The sequence below is a fragment of the Ptychodera flava genome, chromosome 13 (genome assembly GCF_041260155.1).
Source record: "Ptychodera flava strain L36383 chromosome 13, AS_Pfla_20210202, whole genome shotgun sequence".
NCBI classification, from domain to species: domain Eukaryota; kingdom Metazoa; phylum Hemichordata; class Enteropneusta; family Ptychoderidae; genus Ptychodera; species Ptychodera flava.
Window position 1 is genome coordinate 40,032,934 of NC_091940.1, and position 24,323 is coordinate 40,057,256.

The 24,323-nt window shown below is 36.2% G+C and overlaps 1 protein-coding gene across 1 annotated transcript; it reads left to right on the top strand.

Annotated features, from left to right (window-relative positions):
* LOC139148611 (uncharacterized) lies at nt 1-24,323 on the top strand. Its single transcript, XM_070720097.1, has 12 exons — nt 1-14; nt 18,645-18,793; nt 19,083-19,214; nt 19,559-19,663; nt 19,899-20,048; nt 20,327-20,458; nt 20,807-20,917; nt 21,097-21,123; nt 21,521-21,652; nt 23,236-23,346; nt 23,965-24,042; nt 24,217-24,323. Exons 3-12 carry the CDS (start codon nt 19,103-19,105, stop codon nt 24,321-24,323), a joined length of 1,065 nt encoding a protein of 354 aa, XP_070576198.1. The 5' UTR covers nt 1-14; nt 18,645-18,793; nt 19,083-19,102.

Genomic DNA, 24,323 nt, shown 5'->3' on the forward strand with positions numbered 1-24,323 from the left:
CCAACCTAAAAAGAGTGAAATTATTTTGAATTTAAATTGTTTTGGCCCATTTCATCTCATTAGCCTAAATGATTAAATTTGATTAGATATAAGGAGATGTTGCTGATACGTAGCATGTAGTTTCACATCATGAAATGGAAAGACCAAATGTGATTCAAACAACTGATACAGTGTCGCACAAGCTCAAGAAGCTCAAGCTAAAAAAAGCGATGGTAACGAATTTCTTTCAATTCAAATTGTTTTGGGCCTATTTCAATCCGCTACTTGGTTAAATGAAATTAATACATAGATGTGCTGATAAGTAACAAAGGCAAATTTATTATAAGACAGATTCACTTCATCAAATGCAAATACCAATGTGATTTAAACAACTGATACAGTGTCGCTTTTCAATAAATGTGTCGATTCCATAATATGTTCTATATATCTTTACAGGATTATTGTACCATGTTCATGACAATAGTAAGAAGCGTAACGTCCTGGCTAAAATTATCACTCTAAGGAAGGACAATCCCGAGAACCAGTTTATCATGGAATCGACTGAGGACAACGAGATCATCCATGCGGGGACTATTTGGTTTAAAGGTTAACATAGTCACATAAATGTGTTATGAATATGTATTTAAATTTTATATAACTATTATTAATTTAGAAATAAGTTCATTCTATATCTCCAGTGGCATAAATCTAAAAGAGCCTTGATGGTAAGTAAAATGACCGTATGAGTTGTGAATATTACTGGTATAGCATTTTCGAAGCAGATTCATAAACTGGTTATCAATATCACAAGAGTTTCATCTCAAAAGGGACAATCGTTCCTTGCTTTCTCAAAAGACCTATGATAACTAGCAAAAATTGATCTTCTTATATATTTTAGGAGGTTATTGTCCACGTGGAAAGGGAGGAAAAAGGGTTCCAAACGACTATTCTGAGGAACGAGTAGCCGAACCTGAAACACCGGAAAGTGGACTGGTTCGTTCGGAGACTGACCCGGCCAAATCCAAAGCAGGTGAGGGTCAAGAAATGATTTTATACATAACTGTTAGTGGTAACTCTTCTTACCCAAGCCATGAGAGTGCGTTCCGTGGATCCTGGACTCTCGGCTGGGTCGAAGGAAAAACTAGAGTTTTTGAGTGAGGTGAAATGATTTTCACCTGATTCAAACAAATAAGCTTAAGTTTGGTGAACCTGATGCCTATAATCATTGAGAATTATTACCCAAGTCTTACTATTGTGGTGTAGTTAATACTGATTACTCTAGTTATTGCCTTCCTTTTACCCTTTCAAAAAGGATATAAAACGCCTTCAAAGAGACGCAGGGGCTCCCAGAACGCAGACAGCAGCGCACAGGAGGAGGTTCAGGCCAACGCTGGAACAAAAGCTCAAGCTAAAAAAAGCGATGGTAACGATTTTTTTTCAATTCAAATTGTTTTGGGCCTATTTCAATCTGCTACTTGGTTAAATGAAATTAATTACATAGATGTTGCTGATAGCAACAAAGGCAAATTTATTATAAGACAGATTCACTTCATCAAATGCAAATACCCAATGTGATTTAAACAACTGATACAGTGTCGCTTTTCAATAAATGTGTCGATTCCATAATATGTTCTATATATCTTTACAGGATTATTGTACCATGTTCATGACAATAGTAAGAAGCGTAACGTCCTGGCTAAAATTATCACTCTAAGGAAGGACAATCCCGAGAACCAGTTTATCATGGAATCGACTGAGGACAACGAGATCATCCATGCGGGGACTATTTGGTTTAAAGGTTAACATAGTCACATAAATGTCATATGAATATGTATTTAAATTTTATATTACTATTATTAATTTAGAAATAAGATCATTCTATATCTCCAGTGGCATAAATCTAAAAGAGCCTTGATGGTAAGTAAAATACCGTATGAGTTGTGAATATTACTGGTATAGCATTTTCGAAGCAGATTCAGAAATTTATTATCAATTTCACAAGAGTTTCATCTGAAAAGGGACAATCGTTCCTTGCTTTCTCAAAAGACCTATGATAACTAACAAAATTTATCTTCTTATATATTTAGGAGGTTATTGTCCACGTGGAAAGGCAGGGAAAAGGGTTCCAAACGACTATTCTGAGGAACGAGTAGCCGAACCTGAAACACCGGAAAGTGGACTGGTTCGGTCGGAGACTGACCCGGCCAAATCCAAAGCAGGTGAGGGTCAAGAAATGATTTTAAACATAACTGTTAGTGGTAACTCTTCTTACCCAAGCCATGAGAGTGCGTTCCGTGGATCCTTGGACTCTCGTCTGGGTCGAAGGAAAAACTAGAGTTTTTGAGTGAGGTGAAATGACTTTTCACCTGATTCAGACAAATAAGTTTGGTAAACCTAATGCCTGTAATCATTGAGAATTATTACCCAAGTCTTACTTATATTATAGTGTAGCTAATACTGATTACTCTAGTTATTGCCTTCCTTTTACCTTTTCAAAAAGGATATAAAACGCCTTCAAAGAGACGCATGGGCTCCCAGAACGCAGACAGCAGCGCACAGGAGGAGGTTCAGGCCAACGCTGGAACAAAAGCTCAAGCTAAAAAAAGCGATGGTAAAGAATTTTTCAATTCAAATTGTTTGGGCCTATTTCAATCCGCTACTTGGTTAAATGAAATAATTACATAAATGTTGCTGATAAGTAACAAAGGCAAATTTATTATAAGACAGATTCACTTCATCAAATGCAAATACCCAATGTGATTTAAACAAGTGATACAGTGTCGCTTTTCATAAATGTGTTGATTCCATAATATGTTCTATATATCTTTACAGGATTATTGTACCATGTTCATGACAATAGTAAGAAGCGTAACGTCCTGGCTAAAATTATCACTCTAAGGAAGGACAATCCCGAGAACCAGTTTATCATGGAATCGACTGAGGACAACGAGATCATCCATGCGGGGACTATTTGGTTTAAGGTTAACATAGTAACATAAATGTGTTATGAATATGTATTTAAATTTTATATTACTATTATTAATTTAGAAATAAGATCATTCTATATCTCCAGTGGCATAAATCTAACAGAGCCTTGATGGTAAGTAACAAGACTGTATAAGTTGTGAATATTACTGGTATAGCATTCTCGAAGCAGATTCAAAAATTAATTATCAATTTCACAGAGTTTCATCTGAAAAGGGACAATCGTTCCTTGCTCTCTCAAAAGACCTATGATAACTAGCAAAAATCGATCTTCTTATATATTTTAGGAGGTTATTGTCCACGTGGAAAGGCAGGAAAAAGGGTTCCAAACGACTATTCTGAGGAACGAGTAGCCGACCCTGAAACATCGGAAAGTGGACTGGTTCGTTCAGAGAGTGACCCGGCCAAATCCAAAGAAGGTGAGGGTCAATAAATAATTTGGAACATAACTGTTGGTTATCACTCTTGTATATAACAATATTACCCAAGCCGTAATAGTGAGTTCCGTGGACTCTTCATCTGGTCGCGGGAAAATCTAGCCTTTTTGCGTAGGTCAAATGACTTTTCACCTGGTAGTAGGCAAACCTATAAATAAGTTTGATGAACCTATCCGTTATCAATTAAAATTATTACCCAATAATGGTGAAGCTAATATTGCTTACTTACATCTTACTTGCGTTCACAGTGGTGATTCGTCCCTTTTCAGTGATTTCCTTATGTATTGATAATCTACTCATTGCTCTCCTTTTGCTTTTCTAAAAGGAGCTGAAATTCTACCAAAGAAACGAAGGATCTCCCAGGACGAAGACGAAAGTGCTCAGGAGGATGGCGAGACCAAAGTCGGAGCAGAAGTTCAACAGAAAAAGAGTAACGGTAAAGAAATTGTTATGAATTAATTTGTTTTGAATTTACCAAAGCCATAATAGTGTGTCCTGTCGACTCTTTACTGAATCTAGACACTTCTCCGTTTAAAGTTCTTGCATATCCTGTATGGCTTGGTTGTCATTGTTAACTGATTGCAGTCCTTAGTTCATCCTAGCAATCCGCCTTTGTTTCGTATTTCCTTTTAGTATTGATAATCCTGTTATTTCCCCTTCGCTTACCTTTTCCAAAAGGATATGAAACGCCCGCCAAAAAACGCAGAGGCTCAAAGGACAAAGACGACAGTGCAGAGGAGGACGATTAGGCCAACCCCGAAGGAGATACGCGTTACGTTTAGTAATTCAGCGTTTAATTCAATCTTAATGCCATATCGATAATTTAGATATTATAATTATCATCGTAACGTCAAGGCTGAAATTGTCAACCTATTATAACGTAGTGTCATTAGGTAATTTATTTGAGTTATTGAAAACTGGTACTTTTGATTTATACAATAACTGCACAGTAACGTTATAACTTGTCGAGACATTTGTGAAGACCAATAATTGACGTTTACAGAATAAGGCTGTCATCTGCGTAAAGAAGACATTTGACAGAAGTGTCATTTCAGTTAGGCAGGTCACAATCATAAGATTTGAAAATCGAGGGCACATTGTGCAAGAACAAATAAATTTAAAATAAAGCGGTATATCCTTGCCTTACACTGATGGTTGAATTAGTGTATTAGATTATGCCATTATTAGTTTTAATTTTACATATAGCATTCTTTTAGATATTTAAATTATATAGATATTTAAATTATATATATGAAACATTTGTTTGTTTTTTCCATTCGAAAGTAATTTCAGAAATAGGCCGATGTGTTAATTTAAATCATTTTATATTGCTATTACATTTTCCCTTTCTATAGAAGCATCTTTACTATTATATGAATATTATGTATAAATGATTCAGAATGAAGAGTACGACAACCCTTCCTAAAACATAGTTCCTTAGAAATGGCATCATTACTGTCTAAGAATTTTATTAATCTATTGCATGTTCAAACTGCTAGTGAATAAATTTCCGTTGAAAGTCAATATATCAATATCTCTATAATGATGATAATAGAGTGTTTCACGCAACGTATAAATTTAGACAATTAAACTAGTTTTCCATGAATTTTTAATTTATTTTACTATTTTTACACACCATTGAAAAAGCCTACCAATTAATCAATTAAATTAGTGTCATTACTTTTATTAATTGTGTTACAAAAAATATGTCTTCCGAAGACTCTTTAGTGTTAATATTTAATTGTTTTTATTTCACTTGACTGTATTGACGATTCAATCCTTGATTACTGACTGCAATTGTTTGTTTTCCATCTAAACAAGTAGGTAATAGTCATTCCTTGCACTCGTATGTTTACGTTGGAAGATTTCTTGTTAGTTAGTATAGGACAACGCTTTTTGTTATTCGTTGAGTCACTGATGGTGTTAAGCAAGGTGAGTGTTATGTTTACATTTATTACTTGAGTGTTCTATCGTCCGATTCGAGAACTGGTCGCATAATTGGAGGTATTTTTCTTAATAATGTACTGTACACAGTAAATGAAATAAAAATATAAATGATGATATATGTCTTATGAGTTTTCTGTAGTTGATAGGTATATGCGCCTGCTATGTTGAGATTGATGACATTGTGTTAGATAGCAAGAAGACCAACTTATTTACATTACGTTTCTTCATTCTAAGGGTCATCACATTCCTTAAATATATGTGAAAGGAGTTAAGATTAGCTTGTGTACCAAAGAAAAAAACAATTGGAATTTTTGTTGACCAATAATTTTCGAGGTGATAACGGCATTGAGCGGCAGAATTGTTATGTTCCGGCTAATATGCGGATAACAAGGGTCTGTTATTGTACCTTTCGCGTTAAGTGTGTTCGAGTTGTATTTTGGAAAGAGTCACTACTCATCGATCGAATGACGGACGCCTCACTAGTCATATGCTTCGAGTTATGTATTACCAGCAAGTCTCAATGTTGGCATACATTTATGTGTTATTGAATACAACATAGACAGCAACGTTTTTTATGTCTCCTTGCCGTACAAAGCGCAAATTCAAGCTAAATAAAGAAAATGTTGCTCCATCGCTTTTACCGAAAAGTCAAAAAGATTAATATCCATAATCAAATTATTAGAGTTCCAATTACGCGATTGCGTCTGTTGCGGACGTGGGTGCCATAGTCCATTGATTTTTGAGCATATTGATGCCTACATGTTTAAACCTTTTAGGTTAAATGGGAAATTTAGATTGGCCGAATCAATATATTAAAAGCATGCAAATTTCATTATCACCTGTAAAAATTTGCCTGAAGCTATGCATAAGCACCAAAGGCCAACTTTGAAAACATCATAAAGTGGTCCAGAGAAGGCGACAGTTCACAGAGTGTTAAAGCGATGATTTTATAAGTTTGTGAAGGCTGTGTCGGTGCATGATATTCATTGAAGAGAGTTGTCATATTCACATACCATTTTATATCTGATTGACTTGACCAAAGTTGACGAAACCTTACGTGTAAATTGAAGAAATACGATAATTTAAAATATTAATGAAAGTTGTTTAGCATTGTACATCAGCAAGTTATTAATTTGCATAATTGCCTAACTTCCCAATTAGGAAGGACTCTAAAAAGTATATGAAACTTGCTATGTATATTGATGAGACAATTCTGTCGTGTAAGTGAAAGATATTTTCATTTCATGTCAGCTAATTTATAAATTGGATATCTAATGAGCTTTCATAGTTTTGAAGATAGGACCTGTAGCTTAAAAGACTTGACCAAAGGCAATTACACTTGCTATGTAAAGTAGTTATACAATGACAGCAGTCAAAGAAATTTAGTATTTTTATTTCAGCTAATTACATATTTATATACTTAATGACCTTGGAATTAATCTGTGGTGAATATTGTTCACGATGTTGATCATAACACTTTCAATGAAGTTGCAAACATGTGGCAAAAGTTTAAATTCACAGACAAATGCAATATATACTGAAACACGTGAGCATTTTCAGTTCATATCTGGTTGTCAATTATTATATTATAGTATACACATCCTTTATATGTTCTTTCAGTTTAGTAGGGTTACCGACAGAGCGAGTGTTGACAGGTCAAGTAATCTGCATATTGCGAGTGCCCATCTGGCCGTCGTAAATTACATCAATCAGTTACAAGGTCACTGTTATGATTTTGAATCACCAAACTCGGATATTATCAAGGGCTGTTTGCCAAGACATCATGGTTCACTTCTACTCAGGATCGCCAGCAGCTGTTCATCACTACCGGCCTACCTTCCAGATATGTGTACGGGTTCACAAAGCAACTGATGATCACTCGCATAACCAGCACTTCTGAGAGGTATATATCGAAGCTGTAAAGTCGACTGTTGCTGTTGGGCCATAGCTGTGGTGTTTCCAGACGGGATTCCTGCATTTTATGGGCTGATTTTGACTTAAACGACTTGTAACCTCTCCATCCTATAAGGGATTCCTACATTTTATGGACTTGTTTTGACTTTCACGACTTTAACCCCTCTTTTATAGGATGGAGGGGTTACAAGTCGTTTAGATCAAAACCAGCCAGTAAAATGCAGGACTTCTGTCTGAAAACACCACAGATATGGACCCATCACGGGCGCGTGGCTCCTCGCTTCGCGAAGCCCGATATCATATTGCTTATTGTATCAAATAGGGGTTCCCGAAGTGAAGAGCCACACTCCTTTGGGACCCACAGCTATGTCTACTGTGGCAGCTTTGTCACCGCTCAGTCAAGGTCCGCACACTTCTTCACGATTTGATTCTAAATATTCACACTTTAAAACCTGCCATCACCTGAACAGTTGTAGTGATAGGTAGTATATTATTTTTGGTATACATCAGCTTGATGCTGTGCTGACCCATGCAATGAGCAAGTTACTGGTTAGGCTAAGTTCACAAATAATGGTGAGGGGGCTGGAGGAATCACTATTGAAATTTTCTTTTTTCCAGATCCCCCAATACCCTCAAAACAATTTCAATTCCCCCACTATATGATCGAAACTTTTCAAGTCCCCCCCCCCAAAAAACAAATTCATAGAGCCAAATATTTATTAGCGATGCACGACAGAAAAAATAAACATGCATTGTGCAGTATTGCACACTGACGATCGACACTAACTGTTATCAGCAGTTTGTAGAGTCAATATATGTATTCCTATGCAGAAGATCAAGCATGGAGACCCCATCTTGTTTATTTAATATTTGATTATGCTAATATGCGAGAGAATTCAAAAATCCCTGATGACTGGTCTTCCATGTGTTGCTGATCTTGTGTACAAGTATGTTTCACTGTCGAGCATCCTGTGACTCAAACTCTTCTTCAACTACATCATAGGGTCAGAGCTATCACTGTCACTGCCCAATATGCAGTGACAGTGACACTGCCCGTATAGGCAGTAGCTGTATTAACTTGTATTTTGACAGTATTTTGTTCAGTTTATACTCCTACAGCATGTTGAACTGTACGGTGTGGCTGCTAATTCAATTATCATGCAATATTTATATAATACAGGCTTTGTCGAGGAACTGAATATTGTGTGTATTGTGTGTTTTACCTGTAGGGTGACAGATACAGCTTCTGCCCTGTTAAGAGGCCTATTTGTTTTTTTATAAAAATTCAATGGCATTCATAAATTTATAGTTTTTTGAGATAAATTTCATGGAATGCAACAAAATTGTACTAGATTTTTTTGAATTATTACCAACATAAGAACTATTGGATGACATGAAATATTATTCATTTTTCATTGAATTACCTACCAAACCTTAGTTAGAGTTACTGTGCAGATAACTTTTATATAAAGAAGAAAAAGTAATGAATATCAACATTTCCTCTCAGAGGAAGGGGTCATGAAATTTAGGGATCATAAAACATTTTTGAGTGGATGGAGTGCTATTATTTGATGGGGATTCAAGAAGAACTTGGCACACAACCCTTGCTATGATAACTGAATGCTCCCTAGCATGCATATTATCAGTCAGGCCAAAATATGCAACAGGAAATCAGATCACAGTGACTGTATACAGGGCATGGTAATATAATGTGACATAGATGTCAACTCTTTTCGTTGTGTCTTCTGAAGTACTTTATTTGTTGGAAAGCATTCTTTCATTATATGGTTGAACACACTCATAAGACAAAATTTACAACTGGCTTTAAGTAGGGGTACTAACTTGTTTGGTTTTGGTGTAAGTATGTACAATATGTTCAGACTTGAATATTTGTGAGTTCCTTAACATACGACATGCAATTCTGATCAAGACTCAAGTGGTTTTGAGAATCTACTAAATCACAGTGATATAGCAGTCGACCTTTGGAGTATTAAGTAACATAAAAATTATTTTGCTACAATCGTGGGCCATCCAGATCACACACAAAGGCAGAACAATTCTAGAGAATAGGACTGCAATGTCTTCAAGTTGGTATTCTTAGATAAGTGAGGACAATTATTTAGACTAGCCAAGGCTTTCCAGCTTTTAATATTTTGATTTGAGTTAAAACTTTCCTGGATGAATAAATGCAAAACAGTCACTATTGGGAAGAAAGTTGTACTTTGTCACAGAGATAAACTTTAACATGAAAATCCCATTTAAGGTTCCAAGACAAGAAATCGACCTTTTTGTATCTAACAATTCTCTAGTGGTTATAAGCTCAGAACCAACGTAAATTATACCTTTTTAAAAAGCCTAGATATAGGAGAACATTTGGTAACCACAGTGTCACCATTATTTTGCATAACTATCACGTGACAGGTAATTTGCATAACCTTCCGAAAAATCGGTTTTCCCTGTTTTGTCTCAATACTTCAAAAGATCTGACTCAAACTTATGGAATGCAAGCTGTCACTACGCTTTCCAAAGCATGTCTCAGATATTTTATTACTTGCGGAGTGTTTTTGGAGCACAATTTTAAAGAAATCAACTATAGTGTTAAATTCACCGCTCTGGAAGTTTTTCTGGCATAAAATTTGTTTTAGAAGATTTAAAAAAATTCTGAGACACTCTTGGAAGATCCTAAGGACAACTTGCACTCACACAAATTTTAGCCTTATATCTCAAATCATTGAAACAAAAAATACGGAAACCGATTTTTGAAAGGTTATGCAAATTACCTGTCACGTGATAGTTATATTAACAACGGTTACACTATGGTAACCGAAGTGTTTCCCTATATCTAGGCTTTCCAAAAAATATAATTTACGGGGGGTTCTGACCTATTAACCACTAGAACAGCTTAAAAAGGTCAATTTCTTGTCTTGGAACTTTCATAGGAAATTTCGCCTTCAAAGATTAGAGTGCCAATGGTTCTACTCCGGAATAAAAAGGACGCCTGCGTTCCACAGACTCAGTACGTCCAAGAGATCACGTGATCGCTGTACAAACAAACCTACATAAACACTAACGTGTATGCAAATACACGTTCGTCTATGCGCGTATGCCCACGTGCATTGTTTGTCCCTTGGTCCATTCGAATTCCAGGGGTGACCTATTAAGACAAAGTATATATATATATATATATCTTCTGCAGTGTACAGTTCGAAAACATTGCTTTATGAGTGTTTTTTACATTGCATAAGAAAAATGTGTGCAAATATGCACACAATGACATATTTATAAAAAGCATAAAGAATACGGCTAAGTCTTTGTATTTTTGTAGATTTTTGGTACAGAAAAATATCTTGTCATTGCATCTCGAAATCTAACAGAGTGACACCACATGGTAATTCAACCCCCGTAAATTAAACAAATGCACCTGACCAGTAGTTTTTTAGGAAAGGTGGACGTCCATTGCAAAGGGTCTCCTCTGCAACTTACCTTCTTGGTATTTCTGTCGACCATGACTTTAACTGGCAGTCTCATATTAAGGTAGTATGCGCCTCGAAAGTGAAAGTCTTAATCTTTGCTCAAACTTTCCTTAAGGAATCGTTCAACCATTCTCTTTCACAATCAAGAATGAAAATCGAGGGTCACAGCGCAAATTTTGATACTAGAGAAACGAATAACGTAAGATTTACCGGTTTTTAAAATTCAAAATGACTGCTATCACTGTGTGCAGAAAAATAAATTATTTTGTGCATTTATATGAAGTTTATATTTTTAAAAAAGACTAATTTTACAGTTAAATGATAAATTTAGGGTCTAATATTTAATTTTTAAGACAGGGCATTACAAATTTTAGTTTATTGTGGTAATTCAGCTGTCCTGGCGATGCAAAAATGTAGTATGCACACTGGGATCTGTTAATCATTTGCGATAAAATAAAGATTCTGCTGGTTAGTGCAAATTCGCACAATGGGAGATTTAGTGGTTTTCTGTCAATTTTGGCATGTGTTTTTTTCAAAAATTTGCATGGGTACCCCATATTTTTTACATATCTTTGCAATGTACACATAAAGATTATTTCAGAAAAGTCAACTTCAAGAATGTCCCAACATTTTTGGAATGGTAGCGTACCTCCTTAGGTAGTATGCGCCTCGAAAGAGGAGAAGTCTTAAACTTTTGCTCAAACTTTTCTTAAGGAATCTTTCAACCATACTCTTTCAAAATCAAGAATAAAAATCGGGGGTCACCGTGGAAATTTTGATTTTAGAGAAACAAATAACATAATGCCGATATTTAAAATTCAAAATTGCCGCCATCCCTGTATTAACTCTATGCAGAAAAATGAATTTTTCGAATTTCGAAAAACTAAGATAGTCCGTCCGCCTAAATAGCTTCTCTTATTTTCATGCCTCAAGCGCACCTTTATTTAAAAATCTTAGTGTTTTGGACATACTTGCAAGTTTATTTTTTACTTGTTATTTCTTATTGTTTTGCCACGAAGTAACTCAGTAGTTAGACTCGATACCCCACGATTATCCAACCCGCTTTTCCAATCGGGCCAGTTTTTATGTACCTATATAGTAAAATTGGCACAAAGTAAACATGGCGTACATATGCAGCTACTCTCCAATGGAATTCGCTCTCTCGCAATATCAATGGTATTTCTACAGAAATGTTTTTAAAAAACATTGAAAACTTACCTTCTAGACGATTTAGGCAGCATTCTCAAATGCAGGTGAGAGGGTGGCTGGAGGAATTCAGGGGGAATCGAAAAATCTTGGGGTAGTAGAGGGGGACTTGAAAGTTTTGGTCTGCTTATAAGGGGCGGACCTGAAAATATTTTGTTTGCCTTTTAATTTTTTTCACTTTGCTATTCCAAGATTTGTTAGATGGTTCAATGAAAAATAAATAACATTTATGTCATCTGTCATCCAATAGTTTTAATGTTAGTAAATTAAACAAAAACTAGAACCATTTTGTCACATTTCACGACTTTAATCTCAAAATAATCACAGACCCTCGAGAAAATAAACCGTTTTCCTCGAGGGTCTATGGAATAATCTAAACATATATGAATGACATTGAATTTTCGTTAAAAAAGAAGGCCTCGTAACGGAGCAGAAGCTGCAAACTACTGATATTTTATCAATATTTCTATAAAATGCAGCTTCTTGCTGTCTCCCTACAGCATTCTGAAACACACAATATTCAGTTTGTCGACAAAGTCTGTATTTGTATAACATTTGTGATAACTGAATTAGAGTTCAGACTTAAAGTCATTTGTCAATAATACAAATGCACGGTACACGTACACAGGTTGTGTTGGGCAGTTCAACATTCTATAGGAAGTAGGAGAATAACGACATAAACTGAACAAAATATTGCCAGAATTATCACAGTTAATACAGCTACTGCCCTGCTACTGCCTACGGGCAGTGTCACTGTCACTGCATACCGGCAGTGACAGTGAAAGCTCTGACTCTGATGTAGTTGAAGGGGAGTTTTGGTCATATGACGCTCATGACAGTGAAACATACTTTTACAAACGATCAGGCCAGAGAGCAACACATGGAAGACAAGGAGACTTGACAGTTATCAGGGATTTTTGAATTCTGGTATATTAGAATTATCAAATATTAAAGGAAAAAGATGGGGTCACAATGCTCGATTTTCTACAAGTGTCTGATGAAAGTCGGTTTTGACGAAAATCATTTAAAATCACTTAAAAGCATTCAAGTACATGAAGTGAATGAAATTTTCATATTCTCATCGTACAACCGTACAATATCATGAAAGTAAACCTTTGTACAATAATATAGAGTTATTCCGAGGGCATAACCTTATTATTATACACCTTTTAGTCAACTTACAAGAAAAAAGTCGAAATTAAGGCGTCTTTTGGATGCTCGTCGCTCACTGTACTGAGCGATCGCGAGCAGACTGGGAACGCGTTGAGCGCGTCCGCCAAGCGCGCAGAAAGAAATTTCAACCCGCGCTGCTCAGTGCTGTCTATGGTAGAAATTGTACGTCAGCAGCATAATTTAACTCGAATTCGGCTTTGGACTGACACGATTTGATTTTGGAAGTACTGAATGCTTATAAGTGTATATTTTTGTAAAAAATGTAAAATTTTCTCTTCTTTTTCTCCGTGTTGACGTAAAAGTGTTTTGAGGTCAAAGGTCAAATAGCGTTCAATAACCCAAGTTATCGTACTCCGCGTCAAAGTTATTGGACTCCGCGTCTTCTGATACCGAAACTTACTGTACGAAAAACCTCCATAGGTTACAGACGCAGGGGTATAATAACGATACTAATTTAAATGCAAAAATTATGACTGAATTGAAATATTTATTTTTACTAAATCTGCCATTATTACGCCTAAATTTCAGACATTAAAACCGTTATTTTATGGAATATTTTAACCTTGCAGTACTGTGAATGTTTAAAATTTTTAAGTAGCATTAAGTCATATATGTCTTGTACAAACCCCTTCTTATAATATTTTGAGTAACCCCTCTTCTGTTCATCATTTTGAGTGACGCCCACTTCCATTCTTCCGACCCTCGGCTGTAAATAATAACGGCTCCCTAACACGAGTAGGTTCGAGAACGAGTGTCGTACAGGTATGTTAATTTATGATCATACAACTCATGTCACACATGGCGCAAGCATATTTCGTGACGTACACATGAGCCTAATGCCAAAACTAGTATTTTTTCTATCGGGACAATTTCTCTCCCGGGAGAGTGAGCATGCGCACTTTGGCTAGTAGCCGAACAATTGCTGAGGGGTATGCACACTATTCAAAGGTTTGCCGCTCTACAAGGAGGTCCAAAAACAATCATTTCAAAATCTCTGAGATTTGAGTTTGGTTATAATGGCTCGTAAGTATGATATTTTTGTTGGACATACAAACACAGTGCCGATTGTCATTGAGATCAGATCAAGAAGTACTCAAGCACTCAGCCCTGGGTTAACCTTTGTAATTTGTGTAGGTCCAGTGTAAAATGAAACTCATGTTAAATGACGACTGTGGCTTTAGTAATATTGCTGACTTATTTCAGCCACGGGTCACCTTGTAACCCGTATCTTTTCCGCGAGTGTCATTCTAATTGATAATCCAGGGGATTTGATTAAGCAAAATAAAATTAGGGTGGTTCCCTTTATATGGTTAACAAAACTAATTCCTAAGTCTCGTAGTTATTCAAAACAATTTAGCGGCGAATAATTCCCTCCCAAAGTGTTAACATAACACACAGTCCAAGTATGTAGTAGATGAAATGATTCGCCCATGTTAGTTTGGTTATATGAGGGTCATGCTCATTTGCACCTTGACATTGTTCTCTTTTCAACTCAGTATGCGTTGGAACATAAACACCTGTACAAGTACCTTTCCTAGTTTTGCACATTCATGAATTGGTCCCCACCACCTTGTAGCTCAAATATTGAATTCAAATTCGACGATTGTATGGCTGCAGGACCTATCGGATATGGTCAAAATGTGTCAGTAAATGTTCACTGTTATGAACATGTATTAAATCGTATTATAGAAACATACTCTATAGCAACTTCTGTTTTTAATATACCTCTTTGCCTGTGCAATGCTGAGGTTTGTTTTTCGATGATCGTCATCCAGCCAGAGTCCAAAGATCAATATAGAACCTTTCATGATGACCTGCGTGGCGGCCATGCATTGCTACGGCGGCACAATCTTCACGTTGTCGAAGATTTCTCAGGATATTACTCTTCTTACAGCTTTGTTTCTACAGTATGACGCGTCATAGATAACGTTTATAATTGAGGAGTTACTTTGAAACAAAGAGATGAGTTTGGGGCATTATCATAGTGGTCGCTGTCTGAAAGACGAATGAACTCACTCGATCATCTTTTCTCGGCGAGATGCAGTGCCGCTTGGACTGCCTTGGAAAGTTCACTCTGATAATGTTTCGACCGACAATAAAGCATCGAATGAATAACAAAAACCATGGATTCCACTTATTACATGCCTCGATGTGAGTGCAAATCAATGCATTAATTTGAATAGGAACATCCAGGGAGTTAGCCCTTCGACCTTTTGGGCGTCAAAGTAGACGCTTAACGCTAGATGTAAAATATCCATGCGCACACTGCTATTTTGACTTTCGTTAAAATCTGTTTGATGCTGGTCGATAACACGGTAAAATTGTTTGAAAATGCCCTGCGTGTAACTAAATGTCATATAGCATTAACTGTGAAGAGGCATGTAATAAAAAATCATTGCCTGAGTATATGGATTTACCTGCCCTCGCAGCAGGAGACTATTTGCCTTCCTGGCGTCGGGCAAATTGTCACCTGCTCTCTGGCACATAAACTATTTAATATTAACTAGCATTTTACAAACGACCAGTGTTTGGTTTGCCTGTTCTGTTGCGTAGCAGCTTGAAATGAATCTTGTCATTCACGGAAAAAGTAAGCAAAATACATCCTCCCCTATAGGTTTAAAAAAATGTGATTTAGTTGCAAGTTATAATTTCCTTCGAATTCTCGTTCCTATACCTGTGTAAAAGGACATATCGCTTAAAATCCAAAACAATAAAAAAAAGATTAAAAACGATCGGAAAATCTATGTTTTATTGAGATTTGTGAACGCATGCATACTATTGGCTGCAGCTTTGTCACAATGAAGTCCAATACGACGGGGATCCGGGGATAAGGCGCCAATACGACGGCGATCAGATGCTATATTATACAGCAAAACCTAAACCAGCACGAATGGCAGCGATTATGAGGTGATGACAGAGTTCAATTGAAACGATGAAGCAACCAACTAGCAACGATGCGACAGAGAGTTTGGGGCTATACCAAATGCGATATTGCAGTTTACAGTGATTTCACGTCTGCCTCTTTGCCATCTTCACCGTTTACGTACTTTAAAGACATGTGCTGGATTATTTGCCTCGTATTATCAGTATCCAGTAAGTTTCTTATCTCGATAAAGTGGGTATTGTAATTCTTTTCCCGTTTTTGAAAGGGACTAAAACTGCACCGGCAAAATTTGAGAAAGGAGACAGCGACCAGGATAATTCTGACAGTGAACAGGACCATTCGGAGGATGATCAGACCAATACCGAAACGGGTGAGGGTCAAAAACTTATTTTAATTCTCTCTTTTCAAATGCGATTTTTATTTTAAGGATTCTTTCATATTTCAAAAGATATCCAACTGTATCATTTCTACATCACAAATATCTAGTATAGCTCATATGATATCCCTAACAAATTTCATCCAGGGGTCAAACCCAGTAAAGTGTATTCATTATGTGCACACTAGTGACATGGATAATCTAGTCGTTTTATTTTCCCTTCTTGAAGTCCCGTTTCAGAAGCTAGAATCAAAGGACCAGAAAGATGATCGGGAAGCCAGAAGTTCAAAGGACCAAGGGAAGGATCACGAAATTATTTTAAATTATAATCAGTTTTGGGCTCATTTTTATGAGAGGGCTATAGCTTGGGTAATATTGTTAATTCAACCTTGGTTTCACCCTAGTCGTATATTTTCCGTTAATTCCTGTCTGTATTGATAATCTAGTGTATTGTCCTTATTTGATCTTTTTCAAAGGTAGGGGCTCGAACGATGAAGACAGCAGTGCACTCGAGCATGATCAGGCCAAAGCCAGAGCAGAAGGCCAACTAAAAAGAGTGAGGATCAAGAAATGTTTTGACCGATTTCATCTCATTTCATGGTTAAGTTTACTGACAGAGATGTTGATGATAAGTAGCAATTAGTTTCACGTCATGAAATGCAAATACCTACCGTCATGAAAGATTGATACAGTGTCGCTTTTTAGCTCCGCTGTCAGCAACGCGGAGCTTATCAAATAGGTTGATTATCGGTCGTCGTCCGTCGTCCGTCGTCGTCGTCCGGCGTCCGTCGTCCGTCGTCGTCCGTCAACAATTGCCTTCTCCTCTGAAACCACAAGTCCAATTGCTTTGAAATTTTATATTCAGTTCACTTGGGTGACCTCACTTCAGTTTATTCAAATCATGGTGAAATTTGCATATTTGTATTTTGGGGGCATTTTTTGGTGTTTTTGGTAAAAAAATCTTCTCTGAAACCGCTGGTCCGATTGCTTTGAAATTGATATGCAGTTTGCTTAGGGTGACTTTAATCAGATTTGTTCAAATGGTGGTGAAATTTGCATATTTGTATTTTTAAGGCAATTTTTGTCATTTTTGGTAAAAAAGTCTTTAAAAATCTTCATCTTCAAAACTACTGGTCAGAAAGCTTTTATATTTGGTACATATGTCCCTAGGATGATCTATTTCCGATTTGTTCAAATTGTGCAGAAATATGCAAATTTGCATTTTTGAGGCAATTTTTGCCATTTTTGGTCAAAAATGTATTTCTCAAAAAGTACTGGTCTGATAGTTTTGAAATTTGGTATATAGGTTCTATAGATGAACTAAGTAATATGTATTGAATTTCTGATGAAATCTGTAATTTTGTATTTTTGGGGCAATTTTTGCCATTTTTGGTCAAAAAATGTGTATTTCCAAAACTACTCATCTGATAGTTTTGAAATTTGGTATACAGGTTTCTATAGATGAACTAAGTAATATGTATTGAATTTCTGATGAAATCTGTAATTTTGTATTTTGGGGCAATTTTTGCCATTTTTGGTCAAAAAATGTGTATTTCCAAAACTACTCATCTGATAGCTTTGAAATTTGGTATAGAGGTTTCTACCGATGAACTAAATGATATTTATGGAAATAATGATGAAATCTGTAATTTTGTAATTTTGGGGCAATTTTTGCCATTTTTGGTCAAAAAATGTGTATTTCCAAAACTGCTTATCTGATAGCTTTGAAATTTGGTATACAGGTTTCCATAGATGAACTAAATGATATTTATTGAAATAATGATGACATCTGCAATTTGAATTTTTGGAGCAATTTTTCCCATTTTGGTCAAAAAATGCGTCTCTCAAAAAGTACTGGTCTAACAGCTTTGAAATTTGGTATACAGGTTTCTATATATGAACTAAGTGTGATATTTTGAAATTATGATGAAATGTGCAATTTTTATTTTGGGGGCAATTGTTGCCATTTTTGGTCAGAATATTTTATTCTCAAAAAACTACTCATCAGATAGCTTTGGTTGACATGTTCTTAGGGATGATCGGATGTGATATATTCAAAGTATGATGAAATCTTCAATTTTGTATTTTTGCAGCTTATTTTAGCCACTTTTTTCTGGCCACTGCATTGAATTATCAAAGATTTCCACCTTCTTCATCAACATGTGTCAAAAATAGTTATCTGTACATAAACACAGCGGAGCTATATCGGCCGCTAGGTCGCTTGTTTATAAATATACGGACTATATAATATAATCTATATATCTTTACAGGATTATTGTACCATATTCGTGACAATAGTAAGAAACGCTACGTCCAGGCTGAAATTGTCACACTACGAAAAGACAACCCACAGAACCAGTTTATCATGAAATCGATTGAGGACAACAGATCATCCACGCCCGGACTATTTGGTTTAAAGGTTAATATAGTAATGTAAATATGTTATGAATATATATCTAATTTAGATATTATCATTATTCATTCAGATATAAGTTCATTATATACCCAGTTGCTATAAGTAAAAAGAGCCGTGGTGGTAAGTCACCACACTGTATAAGATGTGATTAATACTGGTTCAGCATTTTCGAAGCAGATTCATGAATTCTAATCAATTTTCACAAGAGTTCCATCTAAAAACGGCCAGTCATTCCCTGTTTTCTTTAAAATCTTGCGATAATAACAAACATTGGTCTTTTTATATAATTTAGGAGGTTGTTTTCCGCGTGGAATGGGAGGAAAAAGGGTTCCATCCGACTATTCTGAGGAACGAATCGTCAAACTTGAAACATCGGAAAGTGGAATGGTTCATTCAGAGAGTGACCGGGCAAAAGTCAAAGCAGGTGAGGGTCAAGAAATTATTTTGAATATACTTGTTAGTGGTCCCTCTTCTATATAGCAATATTACCCATGCCATAATAATGAGTTCCGCGGGCTCTCCACTGGGTCAAGGGGGAATAACGTGCCTTTTTTGCATGAGGTCAAAGGGCATTTCACCTGATTCAGACAAATAACTACGATGACCCAATGTATATAGTCATTTACAATATTACCCAAGTCTTACTATTGTGCTGTAGCTAACATTGCTTACTAATTGTATATTGGGTTAACTAGTAATTCGGCTATTTTCCTTAAATGCGTTTCTATATTGATAGTAGTTATTACCCTTCTTTTACCCTTCCAAAAGGATATAAAATGCCAACAAAAAGACGCAGGAGTTCCCAGGATGAAGACAACAGTGCACAAGGGGATGATCAGGCCAACGCCGGGGGAGAAGAAAACCCTAAACAAAGTGAGGGCAACGAAATTATTTGAATTAAAAATGCTTAAGACCATTTAATCTCATGACATACAAAGATAAGATAGTTTATTAACAGATGTTTTCGGTATGTAGCCAAGGCAAGTTCTACAATGATAACAGTTTCACGTCATGAAATGCAAAGACCAACCATGATTCAAATATCTGATACAGTAGCGCTTTTTCATAAATATTGGGACTATATAATATAATCTATATATCTTTACAGGATTATTGTACCATGTTCGTGACAATAGCAAGTACCGTAACGTCCTGGCTGAAATTGTCACACTACGAAAAGACAACCCACAGAACCAGTTTATCATGAAATCAATTGAGGACAACAAGATCATCCACGCCCGGACTATTTGGTTTAAAGGTTAACATAGTAACATAAATGTGTTGTGAATATATATTTCGATTTGATGTTACTATTATTAAGTTCTTTGTATATCTCCGAATATATCAATCAAAAGGACCCGGATGTTAAGTCACAAGACTGCATAGGATGTGAATAACACAGGTATGGCATTTTCGAAGCCGATTCTTAAATTCTAATCAGTTTCACAAGAGTTCCAAACAAAAACGGCCAATCGTTCCGTGCTTTCTCAAAAGATCTATGATAATCAACAAAAATGATCTTTTTATATAATTTAGGAGGTTGTTTTCCGCGTGGAATGGGAGGAAAAAGGGTTCCATCCGACTATTCTGAGGAACGAATCGTCAAACTTGAAACATCGGAAAGTGGAATGGTTCATTCAGAGAGTGACCGGGCAAAAGTCACAGCAGGTGAGGGTCAAGAAATTATTTTGAATATATTGTTAGTGGTCCCTCTTCTATATAGCAATATTACCCATGCCATAATAGTGAGTTCCGTGGACTCTCCACTGGGTCAAGGGGAAGAACTTGCCTTTTGCATGAGGTCAAAGGGCATTTCACCTGATTCAGACAAATAACTAGGATGACCCCATGTCTGTTGTCATTTAGAATTATTACCCGTGTCTTACTGTGTGGTGTAGCTAATGTTGCTTATAATTTCTGACTTGACTTCACCAAAAATATGCACCACTTTTCCGTTAATTCGTGTCTGTATCGGTAGTCTATAGCTATTGCCTTTCCTTTAAATTTTCAAAAAAGGATATAAAGCGCCAACAAAAAGACGCAGGGTCTCTCAGGACGAAGACAACAGTGAACAGGAGGAGGATCATGCCAAACCAGGAATAGGAGCCCCACCTAAAAGAAGTGAGGGTAACGAAATTATTTTGAATTGTTAAAAGATTTTGCTGATATGTAGCAGAGGCAATTTTCGATGATAAAATAGGATTTAGTCATCAAATGCAAATACCAACCGTGATTCAAACATCTGATGCCCTATCGCTTTTTCATAAATATACGGACTTTATAAAATGATCTATATATCTTTACAGGATTATTGTACCATGTTCGTGACAATAGTAAGTATCGTACGTTCGGGCTGAAATTGTCACACTACGAAAGGACAATCCACAGAACCAGTTATCATGAAATCGATAGTGGACAACAGGACCATCTGTGCGGGGACTATTTGGTTTAAAGGTTATAAAGAAACATAAATGTACCGTGAATAGATATTTAAAATATTTTATTAATTCAGATATAATTTCATTATATATCCCACTTGGTATAAATCAAAATGACCCCTGGTGTTAAGTCACAAGACTGCATAGGATAACAGAGGTATAGCATTTTCGAAGCCGATTCTTAAATTCTTATCAATTTCACAAGAGTTCCAAACAAAAACGGCCAATCGTTTCGTGCTTTCTCAAAAGACTTATGATAATAACAAAAATTGGTCTTTTTATATATAATTAGGAGGTTGTTTTCCGCGTGGAATGGGAGGAAAAAGGGTTCCATCCGACTATTCTGAGGAACGAATCGTCAAACTTGAAACATCGGAAAGTGGTATGGTTCGTTCAGAGAGTGACCGGGCAAAAGTCAAAGCAGGTGAGGGTCAAGAAATTTGTTTGAATATACTTGTTAGTGGTTCCTCTTCTACATACCAATATTACCCATGTCATAATAGTGAGTTCCATGGACTCTCCACTGGGTCAGGGGAAAAACTTGCCTTTTTGCGTGAGGTCAAAGGGCATTTCACTGATTCAGACAAATAACTACGATGACCCCATGCCTGTAATCATTTAGAATTATTACTCAAGTTTTACTATTGTGGTTTAGCTAATATGCTTATTAATTTCTGACTTGACTTCACCAAAAATATTCACCACTTTTCTATTAATTCGTGTCTGTATCGGTAGTCTATAGCTATTGCCTTTCCTTTAAATTTTCAAAAAAGGATATAAAGCCGCCAACAAAAAGACGCAGGGTCTCTCAGGACGAAGACAACAGTGAACAGGAGGAGGATCATGCCAAACCAGGAGTAGGAGCCCCACCTAAAAGAAGTGAGGGTAACGAAATTATTTTGAATTCAAATTTCTTTCGGCCCACTGCATCTCACTACATGTTGAGATATAATTAATTGTTTACAGATTTTGATATGATGATAAGAAAGTTTTAGGTCATCCAAATGCAAATACCAACTGTTATTCAAACATCTTATTACAGTATTGACTTTACATAAATATACGGACTTATAATATGATCTATATATCTTTACAGGATTATTGTACCATGTTCATGACAGAAGTAAGAAGCGTAACGTCCTGGCTAAAATTATCAAACTACGAAAGGACAGTCAAAAGGACGAGTTTATCATGAAATCGATTGAGGACAACAAGATCATCCACGCCCGGACTATTTGGTTTAAAGGTTAATATAGTAATGTTATATGTTACGAATGTATATTTAATTTTGATATTACTATTGTTAATTTGGAAATGAGTTTGTTATCCCCTGTTGCACAATCAAAAAGATCCTGTTGTTAAATCACAAGACTATATAAGCTGTGAAAAATACAGGTATGGCATTTTCGAAGCCGATTCTTAAATTCTAATCAATTTCGCAAGAGTTCCAAACAAAAACGGCCAATCGGTCCGTCTTTCTCAAAAGACTTATAATAACTATCAACAATTGATCTTTTTATATATAATTTAGGAGGTTGTTTTCCGCGTGGAATGGGAGGAAAAAGGGTTCCATCCGACTATTCTGAGGAACGAATCGTCAACTTGAAACATCGGAAAGTGGACTGGTTCATTCAGAGAGTGACCGGGCAAAAGTCAAAACAGGTGAGGTCAAGAAATTTGTTTGAATATACTTGTTAGTGGTCCCTCTTCTATATAGCAATATTACCCTTGCCATAATAGTGAGTATCGTGGACTTTCCACTGAGTCAAGGGAAAAACTTGCCTTTTTGCGTGAGGTAAAAGGGCATTTCACCTGATTCAGACAAATAACTACGATGACCCCATGCCTGTAATCATTTAGAATTATTACTCAAGTTTTACTATTGTGGTGTAGCTAATAATGCTTACTAATTTCCGACTTGACTTCACCCTGATGATTCATTCTTTTCAGTTATTTCTTTATGTATTGATAGTCTACTTATATCTCTTTTTTTTCTCTTTCCGAAAGAAATTAAAATTCCACCAAAAATACGAAGGAGCTCCAACGACAAAGACGACAGTACACAGGAGGATGACCAGACCAAAGTTGGAGCAGAAGCTCAATTTAAAATAGGTGAAGGTAAAGAAATTATTATCAATTTAATTTTTTGTATTTCCTCTGCTATTTAGCAATATTACCATAGACATAATAGGCGTTCTGTGAACTCTTTACTGAATCCAGAGAAATACTAGCACTTTTCCGTTAAAAATGCTTTGTAGTCCCTGTTTCCGTATTCAATTTGTACTTTAAAGGATTCTTTACTATAATTTTATAAATATGTGCAAATACCTCATTTCTAAATAAATAAGTTAGTATAGCTCAAATGATATCCCAACAAAATCACTTCGATCAAAGAAAAAACGTCTTCTTCATGTGCCACAGTGTAACCTGCAAACGTATGGGAAACGCTCCTTCTCAAGATGTGCTCCCGATTTGTGGAACAGTCATTTGTTGAAACTTGGCCAGTCGCCACGTTGATCACCTTAAAAAAGGGCTTGAAATCGCATCTCTTTGAGAGAGCTTTTTGATTTTTTGTGTTCTTCTTCAGCGCCTTAGAACATTACCCATATAAATGCCTTTGATTGATTGAATGATATGGCCAATATTGATATTCAATAGAAATGCCTCATCTTAGACGATTAATTATGTGGACACTGGTGATTTTGATAATCTATTGTAATTCGTTTCCCTTTCTAGCAGTTCCTTTACTGAAGCTAGAACCAAAGGACCATGAAGATGATTCTCAAGCCTGCAGTTCAAAAGACCAAAGTTGGGGTAAGAAATTATTTTGCATTGGAATAAATTTTGGCTAATTTTTATGAAATGAGGCTTGGTTGTCATCGTTAACTGATTACAGTCACTGGTTCATCCTAGTAATCGCCGTTTTTCGTTATTTCTTTTCAGTATTCATAATCTACTTATTTCCCCTTCTCTTACCTTTTCCAAAAGGATATGAAACGCCAACCGAAAACCGCAGAGGCTCCCAGGACGAAGACGACAGTGCAGATGAAGACGATCGGGCCAAACGCGAAGCAGATATGGTTTACGTCTATTAA